The sequence below is a fragment of the Choristoneura fumiferana genome, chromosome 12, assembly GCF_025370935.1.
Source record: "Choristoneura fumiferana chromosome 12, NRCan_CFum_1, whole genome shotgun sequence".
In the NCBI taxonomy this organism is placed as follows: domain Eukaryota; kingdom Metazoa; phylum Arthropoda; class Insecta; order Lepidoptera; family Tortricidae; genus Choristoneura; species Choristoneura fumiferana.
In genome coordinates, this window is record NC_133483.1 from 11,802,378 (window position 1) to 11,817,034 (window position 14,657).

The 14,657-nt window shown below is 33.7% G+C and overlaps 1 protein-coding gene across 3 annotated transcripts in view; it reads left to right on the plus strand.

The window, feature by feature from the left end:
* Window positions 1-10,794, plus strand: part of lin-28 (protein lin-28 homolog) — a 35,282-nt gene extending 24,488 nt beyond the window's left edge. For 2 of the 3 annotated variants that reach the window (XM_074095341.1, XM_074095343.1), the window contains 4 exons: window positions 3,698-3,828; window positions 6,147-6,319; window positions 7,205-7,325; window positions 8,932-10,794. In XM_074095341.1, the coding sequence (XP_073951442.1) occupies window positions 3,698-3,828; window positions 6,147-6,319; window positions 7,205-7,325; window positions 8,932-9,012 (506 nt within the window). In that variant the 3' untranslated portion in view covers window positions 9,013-10,794. The remainder of the gene's footprint in view (window positions 1-3,697; window positions 3,829-6,146; window positions 6,320-7,204; window positions 7,326-8,931) is intronic. The other variant, XM_074095342.1, reaches the window with a different exon arrangement.
* The last annotated feature ends 3,863 nt before the right edge of the window (window positions 10,795-14,657 follow it).

The window sequence follows — 14,657 nt, forward strand, 5'->3', positions numbered from 1 at the left end:
AAGCCCATTTTAAATGAACGTAAACAATAATGTTTCATTATTATGCACGCGCGAGTTAACCGTTACAGCATGGGTTTGTTTGGGCGCCAAATGGATTGCAATTTTGTCGCATGTAGTTACCACCTAAAAAAGTTAATTTAACAAACATGTATATTTATAAGAAACTTCTTGTGTAAGTAAAATAATTCGGTTAATTGTCATGACAAAGTGATGCATGAATCTGTAAGGTAATTAATGATCGCCTAAGCTCTTAATTTTAAGTGAATGGAAATTCGCAAGCAAATACCGATTTATGGCTACAAAAGTATAAGCAATTATAAACGTGTACAGATAGAGCAGTGGTTTAATCCTCTTAAGTATCATTGTTTTACCCCTTTAAGATTAATAAGGTACCCCTAGGCTTGAAGCCATTGAAACAGATAAAATCATAAGTTACGGGCAATTATTAAATTACAATTTACATGCTCTTCACAATGTTTCATAACAAATGCGTCGCGTCGCGTAAGCGTACGAGTATGAGTGAAATTATGCTTAAACCGTTTTGTTTTGGAATGTACCGTACAAATATTGCCTTTTTACATTCATGGCGTTAACAAGACACAGGCGATGTGATAACAGGAAGAACGTCGAGATTCTTGTTTGCGGAACGAAGACAAACTTCAATTTGATTAAAAGTGAATGGTACAACAATAAAATATACATTTGGGTCACACGCAGAGTGATACTATTTTTTCGACTACCAGTAATATTATTGTAGATTGATAAGTAATTGGTGCTGAAAAGCTGAACTGAAGGACTTGAACTTTAACATTTTCTTTTACCTATTATTTATGTATACAGGATCGATGCGAGTATTTTGTAGGTTGATTTGGGAGATGGCTAAGACCTTTTTAGGTTTCCGTAGTCAACTAGGGTTATAGTTTCGCCATGTCTATCCGTCTGTCTATCCGCGGCTAAGCTCAGAGACCGTTAATACTAGAAAGTTGTAATTTGGGATGAATATAAAATCAGTCACGCCGACAAAGTGGTAAAATAAAAAAAAAACAAATAAAAAATCTCGACTAACCCAATAGTGTGGGGTATCGTTAGATTTTTCGATTCAGTGATCTGTTTGCGAAATATTAAACTTTAAAGTGCAAATTTTCATTAAAATCGAGCGTCGAGGATGGTAGTAAGTATATCAAATTTACAAGGAAAATTATAACGGCTAAGATTGCTTGTGAATTATTGGTGATTTAAGAGTAAGTAGCAGCCTACCGGTAGCACGTAGTGTGTCCCGCCGTAAATCGTCACTAGTTCGTGCTTTACACCTAATGAACTCGCTCCTCGAATCGGCCCCAATCTGCGATGTGTTTGCGAGTAGTTGGTTTAAGCTGGTGTGATGAATGTCTAAAGTTCTGCCAGAAGATGGATGTACGACCTTCCTCCGTTAAATTGTAATTACTTTTTTTTTATGCATTTAAATGCATAAAAAAATTCGCAGCAATAATAAATAAATAAATAAATAAGGTATAAAATATACCTAAACTTGGAAGATTCCATACACAATACGAAATCATTAGAAAAACATTAGGTAGGTACCTACTTGATTTTTTCATAATGGCTACGGAACCCTATCTTGGGCGTGTCCGACACGCTCTTGGCTAGTTAAAAAAAATACCTTTTGTGACCGTGTGACATCTTAGCATAACTTTAATAGCCTTGCTACTACCTAGAATGTGGTCAAACAATCTATTTCTTGAAAATAGTCGAAAATTCATGATGGTCTCAAAAATGGCAAACTTTTGGGCCAGGGTAAGCTTGCTTAAAAATACCTAAATGGCTACCCTAAACATCTTATAAATATATACGTCAACCGTCAGTTTATCATATACCTACAATATGTAATTTATCTCGCGCGTGCATCAGACGAATGTTTTGTACTCGTAAAAAAGAAACTATTTAGTAACATTCCATTCCTCTGCCTGATTGTAAATACCTATCTTATTGACATATAGAATGCGTTTCAGAGTCCGGTACTACGATAAAAGCAACCTGCCCAACAAACAAGCTACTCTCTACTGGTCTACGCCTTCCCATCGGCTTTCAACCTTAGAAAATAAATACATAATATTTATTGAACTTTATTTTTATACTCGGCTAGGGTTTTAAAGTTAGAAAAGGCGTTTGAAAGGCAAAGGATAAGTCTACTTTTAATATCATTGAAAATCATCGTTTTAAAGATCATAACATTTTCTTTCGTGTAACTGAAATAAATATATGTATTCAGCGAATACTAAATCATTAACTAATACACCAAGTACTCTTGAATTTGCGTAAGTATCGTTTATAAATTTTTCATGCAAACAGAATAGGTAAAACTGTGCATAGCATGCTTTTATGTTGAAGCTCTACGTCAAACTTAAGTGAATTTTAGGACTAGCTCGGGCCAGCAGCTGTTTTCATCATTGTGAATAAAATTGTATAGGTTAATGTTAAATAGTCACGGCCTTACAACTATGAAACTTGTAGCTGGTAGCCCTACGGAGTACAAGGCAACGAACGCGGCGGCGCGGGGCGCGGGCGGCGCACGAATGCCTGCTAGGTGCAGTGTTACGGCAATGAATGAAGAGGTACCAGAAAAGCAACCTAAATACCAGACATTCCTCAAGCCCCGTCGACGCCACGTGTGCCTGCGAGCTCGCTTTTACCGCTGCCGCCCGAAATAATATGCTAAGCTTACATACCGACACATGGAAATGTGTAACGAATTAGCAAACCTACCGATAAACTTTCATTTATAGTAAGCGGTGTACGAGTCTGTAAGCTACAAATAGTTCAGTGGCTCGCCACATTGTTTTTGTGTTCGATTTAATCAGTTAGCTATATATTGATGTTTTGAGGTTTACTTGGTACTGAAATAAGAGATTAGTCATCTTTTTACTATGCCAGTTATTTCCGAATACTTTTCACGGAGCAACTCTTAGTCACATCATTATCGATACAATGCGGAAGTGGATGCTGATTAGTCATGTTAACGATTAATAAACAGCACGTACTTAACAGTCAATAAAAACGTACTTTCAACATTTTATTTGAAGCTCATATAAAGTCTTTGAGTTCAATAACCATACAGACATGTAAAAAGGCTATTCTTTCTCTTGGTTCCCACGTTTTTTTTTGTAAAGAAGCAGGATAAGGGGAATCGTATACCCTTTCTTAGTCCGGTAAACAAACGCGGACCCTTATTTATTGCTAATAGATTTCCGAACGGAGAAATCAGGTCCCGGGTATGCATTTGTAACAAAAGGGTACCCCACTTAACGCAGCTAAATAACTCATTGGATTAAAGTTTTATTCTTAGTTAATTAATTATCAAATTTAGCGTAGATACGTGGACGTGTTTACACGGTGTCTTTGATATTACTTACTACAGAGCAACCTCAGTTTATATTTTCTATGCTCAACTCGAAATTAAGAAGTTTCTTTAAGAAAACCATCCAAAATTTAAAAATATCTGACTTTAAAAATACCTAATAATTACGTGCAAGTGGACTTAAGTCTAATGTTGTAATTCTGACACCACAAGCAGCAGTAGCTTAAAGGCTAGGTTTTATCTGACGTAAATTGTCCCAAAAAATTTACTTAAATTCTCATTTTTAAATTTTTATATCTTATAATAATAAATATATATGATAATTATTATTTCTTATTCCAGGTAGTGGGGGTCCGAGTTCCGCGAGGGTGACGGGAGTGACGCGGCACGGGCGCTGCAAGTGGTTCAACGTGGCCAAGGGGTGGGGGTTTATCACCCCCGACGATGGCGGGCAAGACGTTTTTGTTCACCAGGTGATTAGCAATTCTTTTATCGAGTAAATTAAATCTAATCTAACATACCTCACCTCACATAAATTAAAAGAAAAAATAAGTAAACCAAAGCAAGGACCTAGTGTCTTCGGCAATTGAGGTAACTCAACCCTAAAAAATACTGCGGAAATGACGATCTTTTTATAAATATGTTAACACAACAAGGTAATTTTTAGTAACGTCCTCCACGTTTTTTTCATGTGGCGTTTCAGCACATCCTTGTACCTAACTAGTTGACCGCAATGCTTACGCTTGCCCTCCTTAAGTTCCGAGTAAAAAAAATGCTCCACTCTCCCCTCCACCATCCCTGAGACATGCCCGCACCACCAAAGTTGACGCCGCATGAGATACGACTCAATGCCACCCACATTGGTTCGTCGCAGCACTTCAGTCTTCCTCACACGGTCGGACCATCGGATATTAAGAATTTATCGCGGACATTTAAGGTGGAACCGGTCCAAGGAGCGAATGTGACAAATGTACACCGTCCACGTTTTTGCGGAATACATGGATATTAGGCAGGACAACTGCCATATTTACCTACCGAAATTTTTGTGGCTAGCTTTAAGTCATGCGACCGGAAAACCCTGGCATCCAGCTAACCAAAAGCTGCAGCCGCAGAGGCAATCCTGCGGTTAATTTCGGCATCAAACTCACACTTAGCAGATACAGTACTCCCCAAGTAGCGAATTTTTTCAACCTGCTACAGCACCTCTGAATCGAGTTTAATAGCGGTAGTATTTTTAACCTTGCCAGATTTATGTCCAGCACAAAAGTTACGCATACATTGATTACCGAGATCATGTATGCGGAAGATTTGTGCTTTGTCGCGGATTCCCCAAGCGATCTGCAACAGCCAGTGTCTGATTTCCATCTGAGTTGCTGTAGATTTGGCCTTAAAATGAGTATAAGGAAGACTGAAGTTATGTCCTTGGACAACAACGGTCATGAAGCACGAGCCAATAAAGTATTATATTATAGTTGTAATACATTCTACATTAGAAATCTCACCTTACTGATATACAGTACAAATTTGAACATTTAATTATTTGTTTTGCCAGTGTCTAGTCAAGGCACATGTCAAAGTGACAGGAAAAACAAATGAATTTTTAGTTGATTGTATTAATGAATAAGGTAGTAAAACGGAAATTAGTACATAATATGTCACGGACCATGTCTCAGTACAGTATTCAAAGATGACAAAACGGTACCGATAGCAATCAGTCATGCCAAGATCAAATTTGAACATGATTCACTTATACTGGTTAGTGAATCATATAAAATATGACTCAAACGTACCCCTTTGATTCAAATTTGACACCGTTACCGTTTGTCAGATAACAATTCATGGAAAAGTACCCTTAGATTATTGATCACAAGTAATCACAACTCACAACTTTATCGATTATTCCTACATAACTTCATTCAGAACCCCCATAAAAATGATCTGTATGATCTAGCTATAAAGTATCGATGCTGTTTGATTCCCGCTCGTAGCCGCCAAAGCATATAGAATATTCTGTGATGAAGTTCAGAGTAATGAAATAAATCCATTCCCAAATAGTGCCATATCTTAGCGGTTGACCTGATAGTGCGCTTATTTGTTTGTTCGGCTTATCAAGGCCGGATGTTTTTTCTATACATTTACACCACTAAACTTGTACTTCGTTCTACGCCGAAGCGGTAAAATTGATATTCATTTAAGAATTGGGTGCCGATGTCGATGATTTATCTTACGAACGATAAGTTCTCAATTGTAATATTTGTAATATTGCGAGCATATAATTAGAAAAAATTAATCCTGAATATTTTAATGTATAATTTGTTTACCGTAAACAGCTACTACTCGTAGAACAATGACAATACAGCATTGGTGTAAAAAAAAAAACACTTTTATAGGTCAGTAGGTATGCCAGTGTGATATAACGACGGCGAAAAAACATATTTGGAGCTTTTTTAGTAACATTATTTTATTTAAATAGAGACAAGATAAATGAAGGTGCAATTGAAATAAAAAATATCCTAAAGTAATTTAAGTATATAATGATATAATTCGCCTAAATCTTGCCTTTACGGAGGAGTTTCCATAAGAAAGAACCCATTCATCAGATTATGAAATCGATGCTAACTCAAAAAAACCTTTATCGTGGTAACGGTGGTGTGCGCAGACCTTTTAGAACTCTCCTGAACAAAATCTGTCACTTTTTTATATGTAGGTAGTAGAGTTTATATAAAACTACCTTCAAACAAAATGTTTCCCTGGTCTTTGTTAAAATTAAAAGGTTATTTTTCGGTTTCAGAGCGTCATTCAAATGCCAGGGTTCCGGTCCTTAGGCGACGAAGAAGAGATCGAGTTCGAGTGCAAGGAGTCGGACAAGGGGTTGGAGGCAACGCGCGTCTCTGGTCCTTCCTCTGTGGACTGCCAAGGGTCAAATCGCCGGCCACTCGCTAAGAAACGGTTCAGAAAGTTACGGTAAACTAATAGACTAGGACAGCTTGAGTAGAAGTTGCGACTTACTAGCGCGCGTGGCCTTTGGTTAGGAGTAAGTTATAAGGCCCAGGCTTGTGGATCCAGTATCGGAATTATTTCCAAATGTCCCTTTCTATCATTAATTTTATAATACGCCTTAGATACTTATGTCTTCATTGTCTTCTTAAAAGTGGATTTGACTTTTGATCGGTAATATTATGTGGAATCCTAATTAATATTATAAATGCAAAAGTAACTGCCTGTATGTGTGTCTGTTACCTCTTCACGCTTAAACCGCTTGAATGATTAAGATGTAATTTGTTATGGAGATAGTTTGAGACCCTGGGAAGGATATAGGGTAGTTTTTATCCTGTTAAAGTGTATAATTCTTGCAGGATAGCGATAAACTAATTCTTCGCAGACAGAGTCGCGGGGAAAGCTAGTTTTGTTAAATACGTATGCAGTTTCCCAGAAACGACTTTCGGGGTTAGGCAGTTTGTAAGAATAAGTTTTCCTGTGTTTCTAACAGCCTTTGGCATGACAAAATTAGTGGAAAAACATTATACATTTTTTCTAACATAAGTACTTACATGAATTATTCATTTGCCATGCCATGTCATAAAAAACCAACGGTTATAGGCGCTTGTAAGTTGCAACAGCTATAACTAAAGTAAAGTTTCAACTTTATTATTCAGCAGAGATTAGGTCTGACATATATAACTGTCGAATCGATCCGCCTTGGTTCGTTGGTATGTTTAAATATTGTTTTAATGTGATATTCAAAACTTATTTAATTTTTCTTGTTTAATTTAACTATTAACAATGACAGTGAAGCAAAAGCTTATAATAATGTATGAATAAAAAAATATTATCTTTTTTCCGTTTCAGCTGCTATAACTGTGGAGAGTTCGCTAACCATATAGCTGCCAAGTGCGGTATTGGGCCGCAACCAAAGAGATGTCACAACTGCAAAAGCGAGGACCACCTTATTGCGGATTGTCCTATAAAGGTAAGAAGAGTCAAATTCATCCACCAAGCAAAATTCGACATCATAATTAGAAAGAAAGAAAGAGAGTTTATTTTGTTTCCATAAGTACCACCACCCTACAGTAATAAGACTAAAACTAGCACTAAAACTAATTTACTTGGTGGCACGACAGGACAGGATACCAAAAAGGGTCTCCACTCAGCATGTGTTGCCCCACTCGTTATGTGCAATAACTCTCGTTTTCTGTGGAGCCCAATTATGCAATATAATGTTGCACACCAGCGTATACTTGCGCTTTTCCAAACGTACCTATCTACTTAACATAGTATACATTTGTGCTTTGTCGCGGATTCCCCAAGCGATCTGCAACAGTTAGTGTCTGATTTCCATCTGAGTTGCTACTTGCTGTAGATTTGGCCTTAAAATTAGTATAAGGAAGACTGAAGTTATGTGCTTGGACAACAACGGTCATGAAACACTAGCCAATAAAGTATTATATATAGTTTTAATACCAACATTGTACATTAGAAATCTCACCTTACTAATTTATAGTACAAATTTGTATATTTAATTATTTGTTTTGCCTGTGTCTAGCCAAGTCACATGTCAAAGTGACAGGAAAAACCAATGAATTTTTAATTCATTGTGTTTATCAATAAGTTAGTAAAACGGGAATTAATACATATTATGTCACGAACCATGTCTCAGTACAGTATTCAAAGATGACAAAACGGTACCGATAGCAATCAGTCATGCCATGATCAAATTTGAACATGATTCACTTGTACTGGTTAGTGAATCATATAAAATATGACTCAAACGTTCCCCTTTGATTCAAATTTGACACCGTTACCGTTTGTCAGATAACAATTCATGGAATAGTACCCTTAGATTATTGATCACAAGTAATCACAACTCACAACTTTTCTCGTTTTCTGTGGAGCCCAATTATGCAATACAATGTTGCACACCAGCGTATACTTGCACTTTTCCAAACATAATATGGAATTTGATAGAGACTAAGGCACTGCTTGAAGGTTGATGCAGGTTTTCTACAGAGTGGTTGAATTGCTTTTTCGGGATAGGTAATCATCAATTTGAATTTTTTGTAAAACTCAATTTTTTACTTTTCTTACCATTTAAACAACCTAGCTACTAACTATGCGTATTATAAACGTGTACTTTTTATTAATATTTTGTGTATTCCCTCAAATTACACCATTAAATGATATATTTATGAAATAAACTTCGGAACTAAAACAAAAGTTCGTTTTTTAAAAGATTTGAAAATGAAATAGAAATAGCGTCCGAGTTGTCGATATGGTGTAATTAACATGCACGATGCATCCTTTGTACGAATGTCTTACCTATTTGTCGATTTTTCAGCACAGTGACTAATTAGTAATATTTGAAAGCGACTCTACAGTCGAGTTCATAAACTTGTGAGCAAAAATTTAATCAAAAATATCTAGACACGCTTCTACGCTGTTAGCAATAGAGTCGTGTTCAGATATTTTTGATAAAAATGTTGCTCACAGGTTTATGAACTTTCTGACTATACTATGTATGTAATAAATGGTTGGGGATAAAATATTGTTTCTTAACATTTTTTTATTGTATGATACAGGTGGAAAAGAAGAGCGACCCGCAAATGAAGAGTTCAGGCAGCTCGCAAGGCAGTCAAGACGACAGCCCCCAAGATACATGATTTGAAACAGTTCTAGTTTCATGTTACTAGGCATTCTAGCAGCATTCGTTTTTTAATTTTACAAACTCGGCCATAACTACGAAAAAGACAGGAATCCATAGGGACGGGAATAAACAAAAAAAATTTAACTGGTTTGCTACAACCAAATATCATAATACCATGTTTTTTAGTACGTCGCAATGTCAAAACAGATAAGTTCCAAAATGTCAAAAATCTGAAATAGATTTATTTTCCGTATAACAAAATGTCATAATTACCTTTACACATTACATTCGAGATCCAAAATAATTGGTAAATAAAGCAACTCCTTCAAATATCGAATTATTATTAAGACTGAAGGTGAAAATGTATTAGTTTCATAATTACCAAAATTCAAATATACCTTTAAATGGTCCAAAGATCAAAATGACTGCCTCATAATACCTAAAATTAGGACTGGGTACTAAATTTTGCGATCGTATTTATGATAATAATAATAACAAGATAAAATTGGATGAAATCTATGTTGATGATTAATTAAATTATTTATCGCTATATTTATAATAATAATAATTCATTTAATTCGAGTAACTTAGTGACTCATACATAATTCTGTTATACATACATACATAAAATCACGCCTCTTTCCCAACGGGGTAGGCAGAGACTACATCCTTCCATAATTGTGTTAGTAGGAACTTATTAGCTAAGTGTTGGTTATAATTAAATAATAAAATAATAATTAATTTCTTTACTTAGTACTTAATTTCTACAATTAATTTTTCAAGAGTGAGGGCTGTGCTCAGGGTGTAAGGGGGGGTTGAAGGTAGCTTTTTTCAGGTTTTCCTCATATCTCGAATATTTGTACGAATAGCATTATGATTACTTCGAACAAAAGTTTCTACATAAAATTTCCTACAAATTTGGTCTCTACGACCAACACTTTAGGAGATATAGGATGCATAAGTTAACAAGGAGATAAAAAATACACAATTTAAGAAATTGTTAACGAAGTAGGTTCTCAAATATTGTTTAAAAAAAGAAAAAGCAAATTAGTTCATCTTTATTATGTTACTCATCGTTTTCTAGATCGACATTACCGTCTTCTCCTTCTATGACATCTACAGGTACACCGTTTGTACATGAGCCCAAGCAGCCGAAACGTATTAGACTGCATTTAATACCGACTTTTCAATTTCTACATCCATATTTTCCAGGGAAAGCGCTTTTGCAGCGACAAAAAATGTAAGTCAGTACGATGCCAGGAGCTGGAGGATCAGTGGTGATAATTGTCTTTAGGGTTCCATCAGCTCCTCGCTTCCAACCCCACATTTCAGGAGGCATTTCGTTACCCAGCCACTGTTGTGTACTTGGTATAATACTGTAATTCGTAATGCGAGATATTTTGCTGACCTTTTAGTATGCGGGAGAGAGAAGAGATCACTTTGGACTTGTTGCTTGATTTATAACAAAAAGCGATGAGCGAGACAAGCAACGAAAACGTTTGTTGATATAAATTTTGTTGCTATGACTGTTCAACAAGAGTATTTCCTATCAAATCGGAAGCCACAGTAAAATCAGGAGAAACCTGGAGAAACGATGTTTATGACGATATATGTTGCGCCCTCTATTAAGTTTGATATTTTTTATTTTTATTAATGAAAAACAGTGATTTATAAATTTATAAATTTTTCCATAGCAGCTACGAGTTTTAGTTATTTTGAGAATTGTACGTTTTAATCTTGAGACATTTTTGTATCAAGTTAATTTGAATTAGGTACGAGTACAGTCATGTCAAGAATACGATAAAGTGTTTTAAGACGTAAGTGTAAGTCATTTCAAATTTTAGACATTTTGAAACTAATGTTTTGTGGCGCTTTAGGAACTTGGTATTATATTTTACATTTGGTTATATATATATTGGTTATAGCAAACCGGTAACAAATAATTTAACGTAAATAGACCTATCTACCTCAAAATAGTTCTGCAACTTTTTACGAACAAGACTGATGAGTACAAATCAACACTAATTTAAATACTACGATTTTGTTATTTCTTTATTTAGAATCATTAAGTTATTGTAAGTGCGCTATAAGATACCTGAGTTTTTGTGTTCATCGATATGTTTCCGACTTGGATAAGAGTGTTCCATTACCGTTTGTAAAATACTGAGATCCCTGATTTATTTCATAAAATTCAATCGTCAAAATAATATAGTTATAAATATAACCATTAATTTATCTATTGATGAACTGAAAATTGTGTGACAAAATTTTACTATTCAGGGTTCCGTTACCAAAATAGTAAAAAGGGAATCATTAGTTTCGTTCTATCTGCCTTTCGAGATGTAGTAAAAACACTGTTCTACTTGAGTACGGTAATGTTTAATGGTTTAAATTAAAGTACGCTCGTTTGAATTAGGAGAATTGTAGTAACTTTCTTTCATTTTGTGTGGTCCGAAACACACTTCGCGGTTTTTTATGTGACAGAGCTTGTATGATCTAAGTAGAAGTTGGCGTCTTAATTTTTAAAGAAACTATAACATAAGTACAAAGTTTATGTGTTCGAGTGTCAATATTATAATACAATTTACCTATATCATATTTACCCAAAGTTAAGTGTGTGTTTAAATCATTATTATAATTATTATTAATTTTATTGCTAAATTCTATTAATGACAAACTTTATGTAATTATAAATATGTAGCCTACAGTTCGTTGTTAGAAGACCAATTGAGCTACTTAAAGTTCATGGATTTAAACTACAAAAATGTATTGTAACGAAAATATAGCGTTAGTGTTCTACATAAAATTACCTATACTTTGTGTCATCACAAAAATTTAGACTTACATCGTTAATTGCATTTTTCTGTAATAAAATTGATGTACTCGTAACTACATAGCTTTGGTCAGACAGAGGAATAAGAATTGATAAAATTTGTGTTAAATATACTTCACCTGTTACTTATTTGGTCTTCTAACAAGAACAAGTTAGCATTGAGGAAGAAAATAAAAGCTTTTGTTTATATAAAAAAATAACAAATAATAATTATTCTGACTAAAAGATATTTAAATATTTTATTCTAAACTCAGATATTTTTCATTATAACTTGATAACAGGACATAAAATTCTTGGCTTTCAGTGATTGAAAATTTTAGGTGAAATAAAAACAACGTGCCAAAGTTCCCTTAGCATTTATTGCAATAATTACTTTAGTTTAACGTAAACTATATTTTTTTCAGAGCGTCATTTAAGCTAACTTGTTTTAATTATAAGATTTGATTAAAAAAATATACTAAGCCAGCATTTACAATCATCTTAAATCAAAGTACAAAATTAAATAACGCCATGATTAAATTTACAATTTAAGTTTGCTCAAAAGCCTAATAATAAGAGTAGTTTTGATAATTTAAGGTACTTAATCATTCTGAAAATTATTTTTTAAAATAAAGTCTGAATAATTTAGTTCTATTAAGTGTAAACAAATAATGACATTTTACATTTTTTTTAAGTCTTAAAAGTTAGAAACGGTCGGTTTTGTTTAAGAAGTTTTTTAAAACCGCCAAAGTAATTGAGTAAATTTCTAAAATATTTGTTTCAGAGTAAAACTTCAAAATTGTCCGTCTGATTATGTTCGTAACATTTAAATTTCGGACCAAATTAACAACAAAACTCATTTCACATTAATAAATTAATTTTAAGGATTAATTTACCACGTTACTGGGCTTCTACCGGGTGTGGTCTGTAATATGAGCACATAATTAAAACTTAGGTCATACTCGTCAAACTGAACAACACTAGTTCAGCGACTTTTAAAAATAATTAGTTTTTTTAAATTTTTATTACAATTTTTAGTTTATGCGAAGAAGCAATGTAAAGCAAAATGCTTGTTGTTTGTAGGTTGGCAGGCGATGTCAGTTGTGTTCTAGGATGGCGTACATTGATAGCAGTATTTAATTTTTATGAAAAAGCGAAAATCTAAACTCCATTATTTTTAAAAGTCGCTGAACTAATGTTGTTCGGTTTGGCGAGTACGATCTATGTTTTAATGTTTTGCTCGTATGTCGTACAGGCCAGACCCGGTATACTATAACTAATAGTTATAATTATATAAATGTGTTCATAATTTTATTTTTTACTTATGGTAATTCCAAATTGTTTTTGTAACTACCAAAAATGAAGCTCCAGAGTAAGTATTACAACATACGGGTCTTTAAACATTAAAATAACTTAAGAAATATAATTAAGAACAGTTGGTATGCTATCGGCGGCAAAGCAATATTATTTTAAATTTATTTGAAATCAAGGAATATATATAAATTTATTTTATCAATTTCATTATAAAAGTTTCATTTGTAGGGCTCATTTGAGATTTTTGTAATAGGCATATGACATACTATCTGATTCTATCTGTCACATTTAAACTTAAAAAAAGCAAACCAGGACTGTTTGCCATTCTGTAAAAGCTGAGTCGATGTCTAACAAATATACGTCAGTATCACGAAATCACGAAACACCGATGCATACATCTTTAACAGATGAGCAAACCTTGCCTTATATGCCTAATTATTGGCGTCAAGCGCCCCTGTGGCTTTAGATTAACAATTAAAGTCGCCGCGGATAGAATTTGTGGGCAATGTAAATATACAGTTTAGCCGTCTTTTTTCCAAAAATCTGCGAATCAGACTAGCTTTTTAAATATTGCTATATTCATTAAATATAATTTTTCCTTTAATTATACTGTAAGTAGAAAACGTCGACAAAAACAGAAGAAATAAGCTAAAGCCGCGCATCGAACTCAAATAAATAAATAAATGAATTAAACTTTATTTCAGACATCGTCATGGTTCCGTGATGAGTTCTTTCCTTAAACACCAACTTTTGCAGTTAACTACTAAAGCTAGTGTAATGTGTGCTAGTGGTAAATTTAGTTTATTTATCTCTTTTTTTTCGATGTTTTCTAATTAGAGTAAAATTGAAAAGAAAATGATTCCTAAATGGAAAGGATTTGTTTTTGTTTTATATTCAATATTGTCTATGAAAATCTTATGAAAAGAAAAAAGTGATGAGCTATTTTAAAATAATTAATGAACGAATAAGGTTTAACGTGAAGTTTCTGTCGTTGTTTTGAAGTTTTCTTTTAGTTCAGTATTTTATTTATTTATTTTTGTTTCAATTTATATTATGAAAAATAATTCAGTTTACAATGTGCGCAAGTATTTTAAAAATATCAATATCTTAATAATAAGCGTGAACTAGTGTGCACATCACTAATCTTCTTAAAATCATAGACAATTTCAATATGCCAGTTTATTCATAGATTCACTATTATTATATACAATAGGCAATATAGGCGTTACAGATAAGTAATAAAAAAAATCTTACGGCGTTTATTGATACGCCACGGCCACAATGTCCCAGGTGCCAACTTTTTCAAGCCACTAGGTACAATGTATGTAATTTAGTTTTTAGAATTTATTAAAAAGACTCTGTAAACAACTACCTCATAGATTAATAACGTTTAATGTATTATATTCATAAGTCAATTTAACATTTATAAAGTCTTCTGTTTAGCAATTATATTTCCTTGTAGAATGCCGAATTTTTTGAGGTTTTGTATTTCTTATGTTTAGAGTTTAATTTTTGTTTTTATTTTTCAAAGAAAA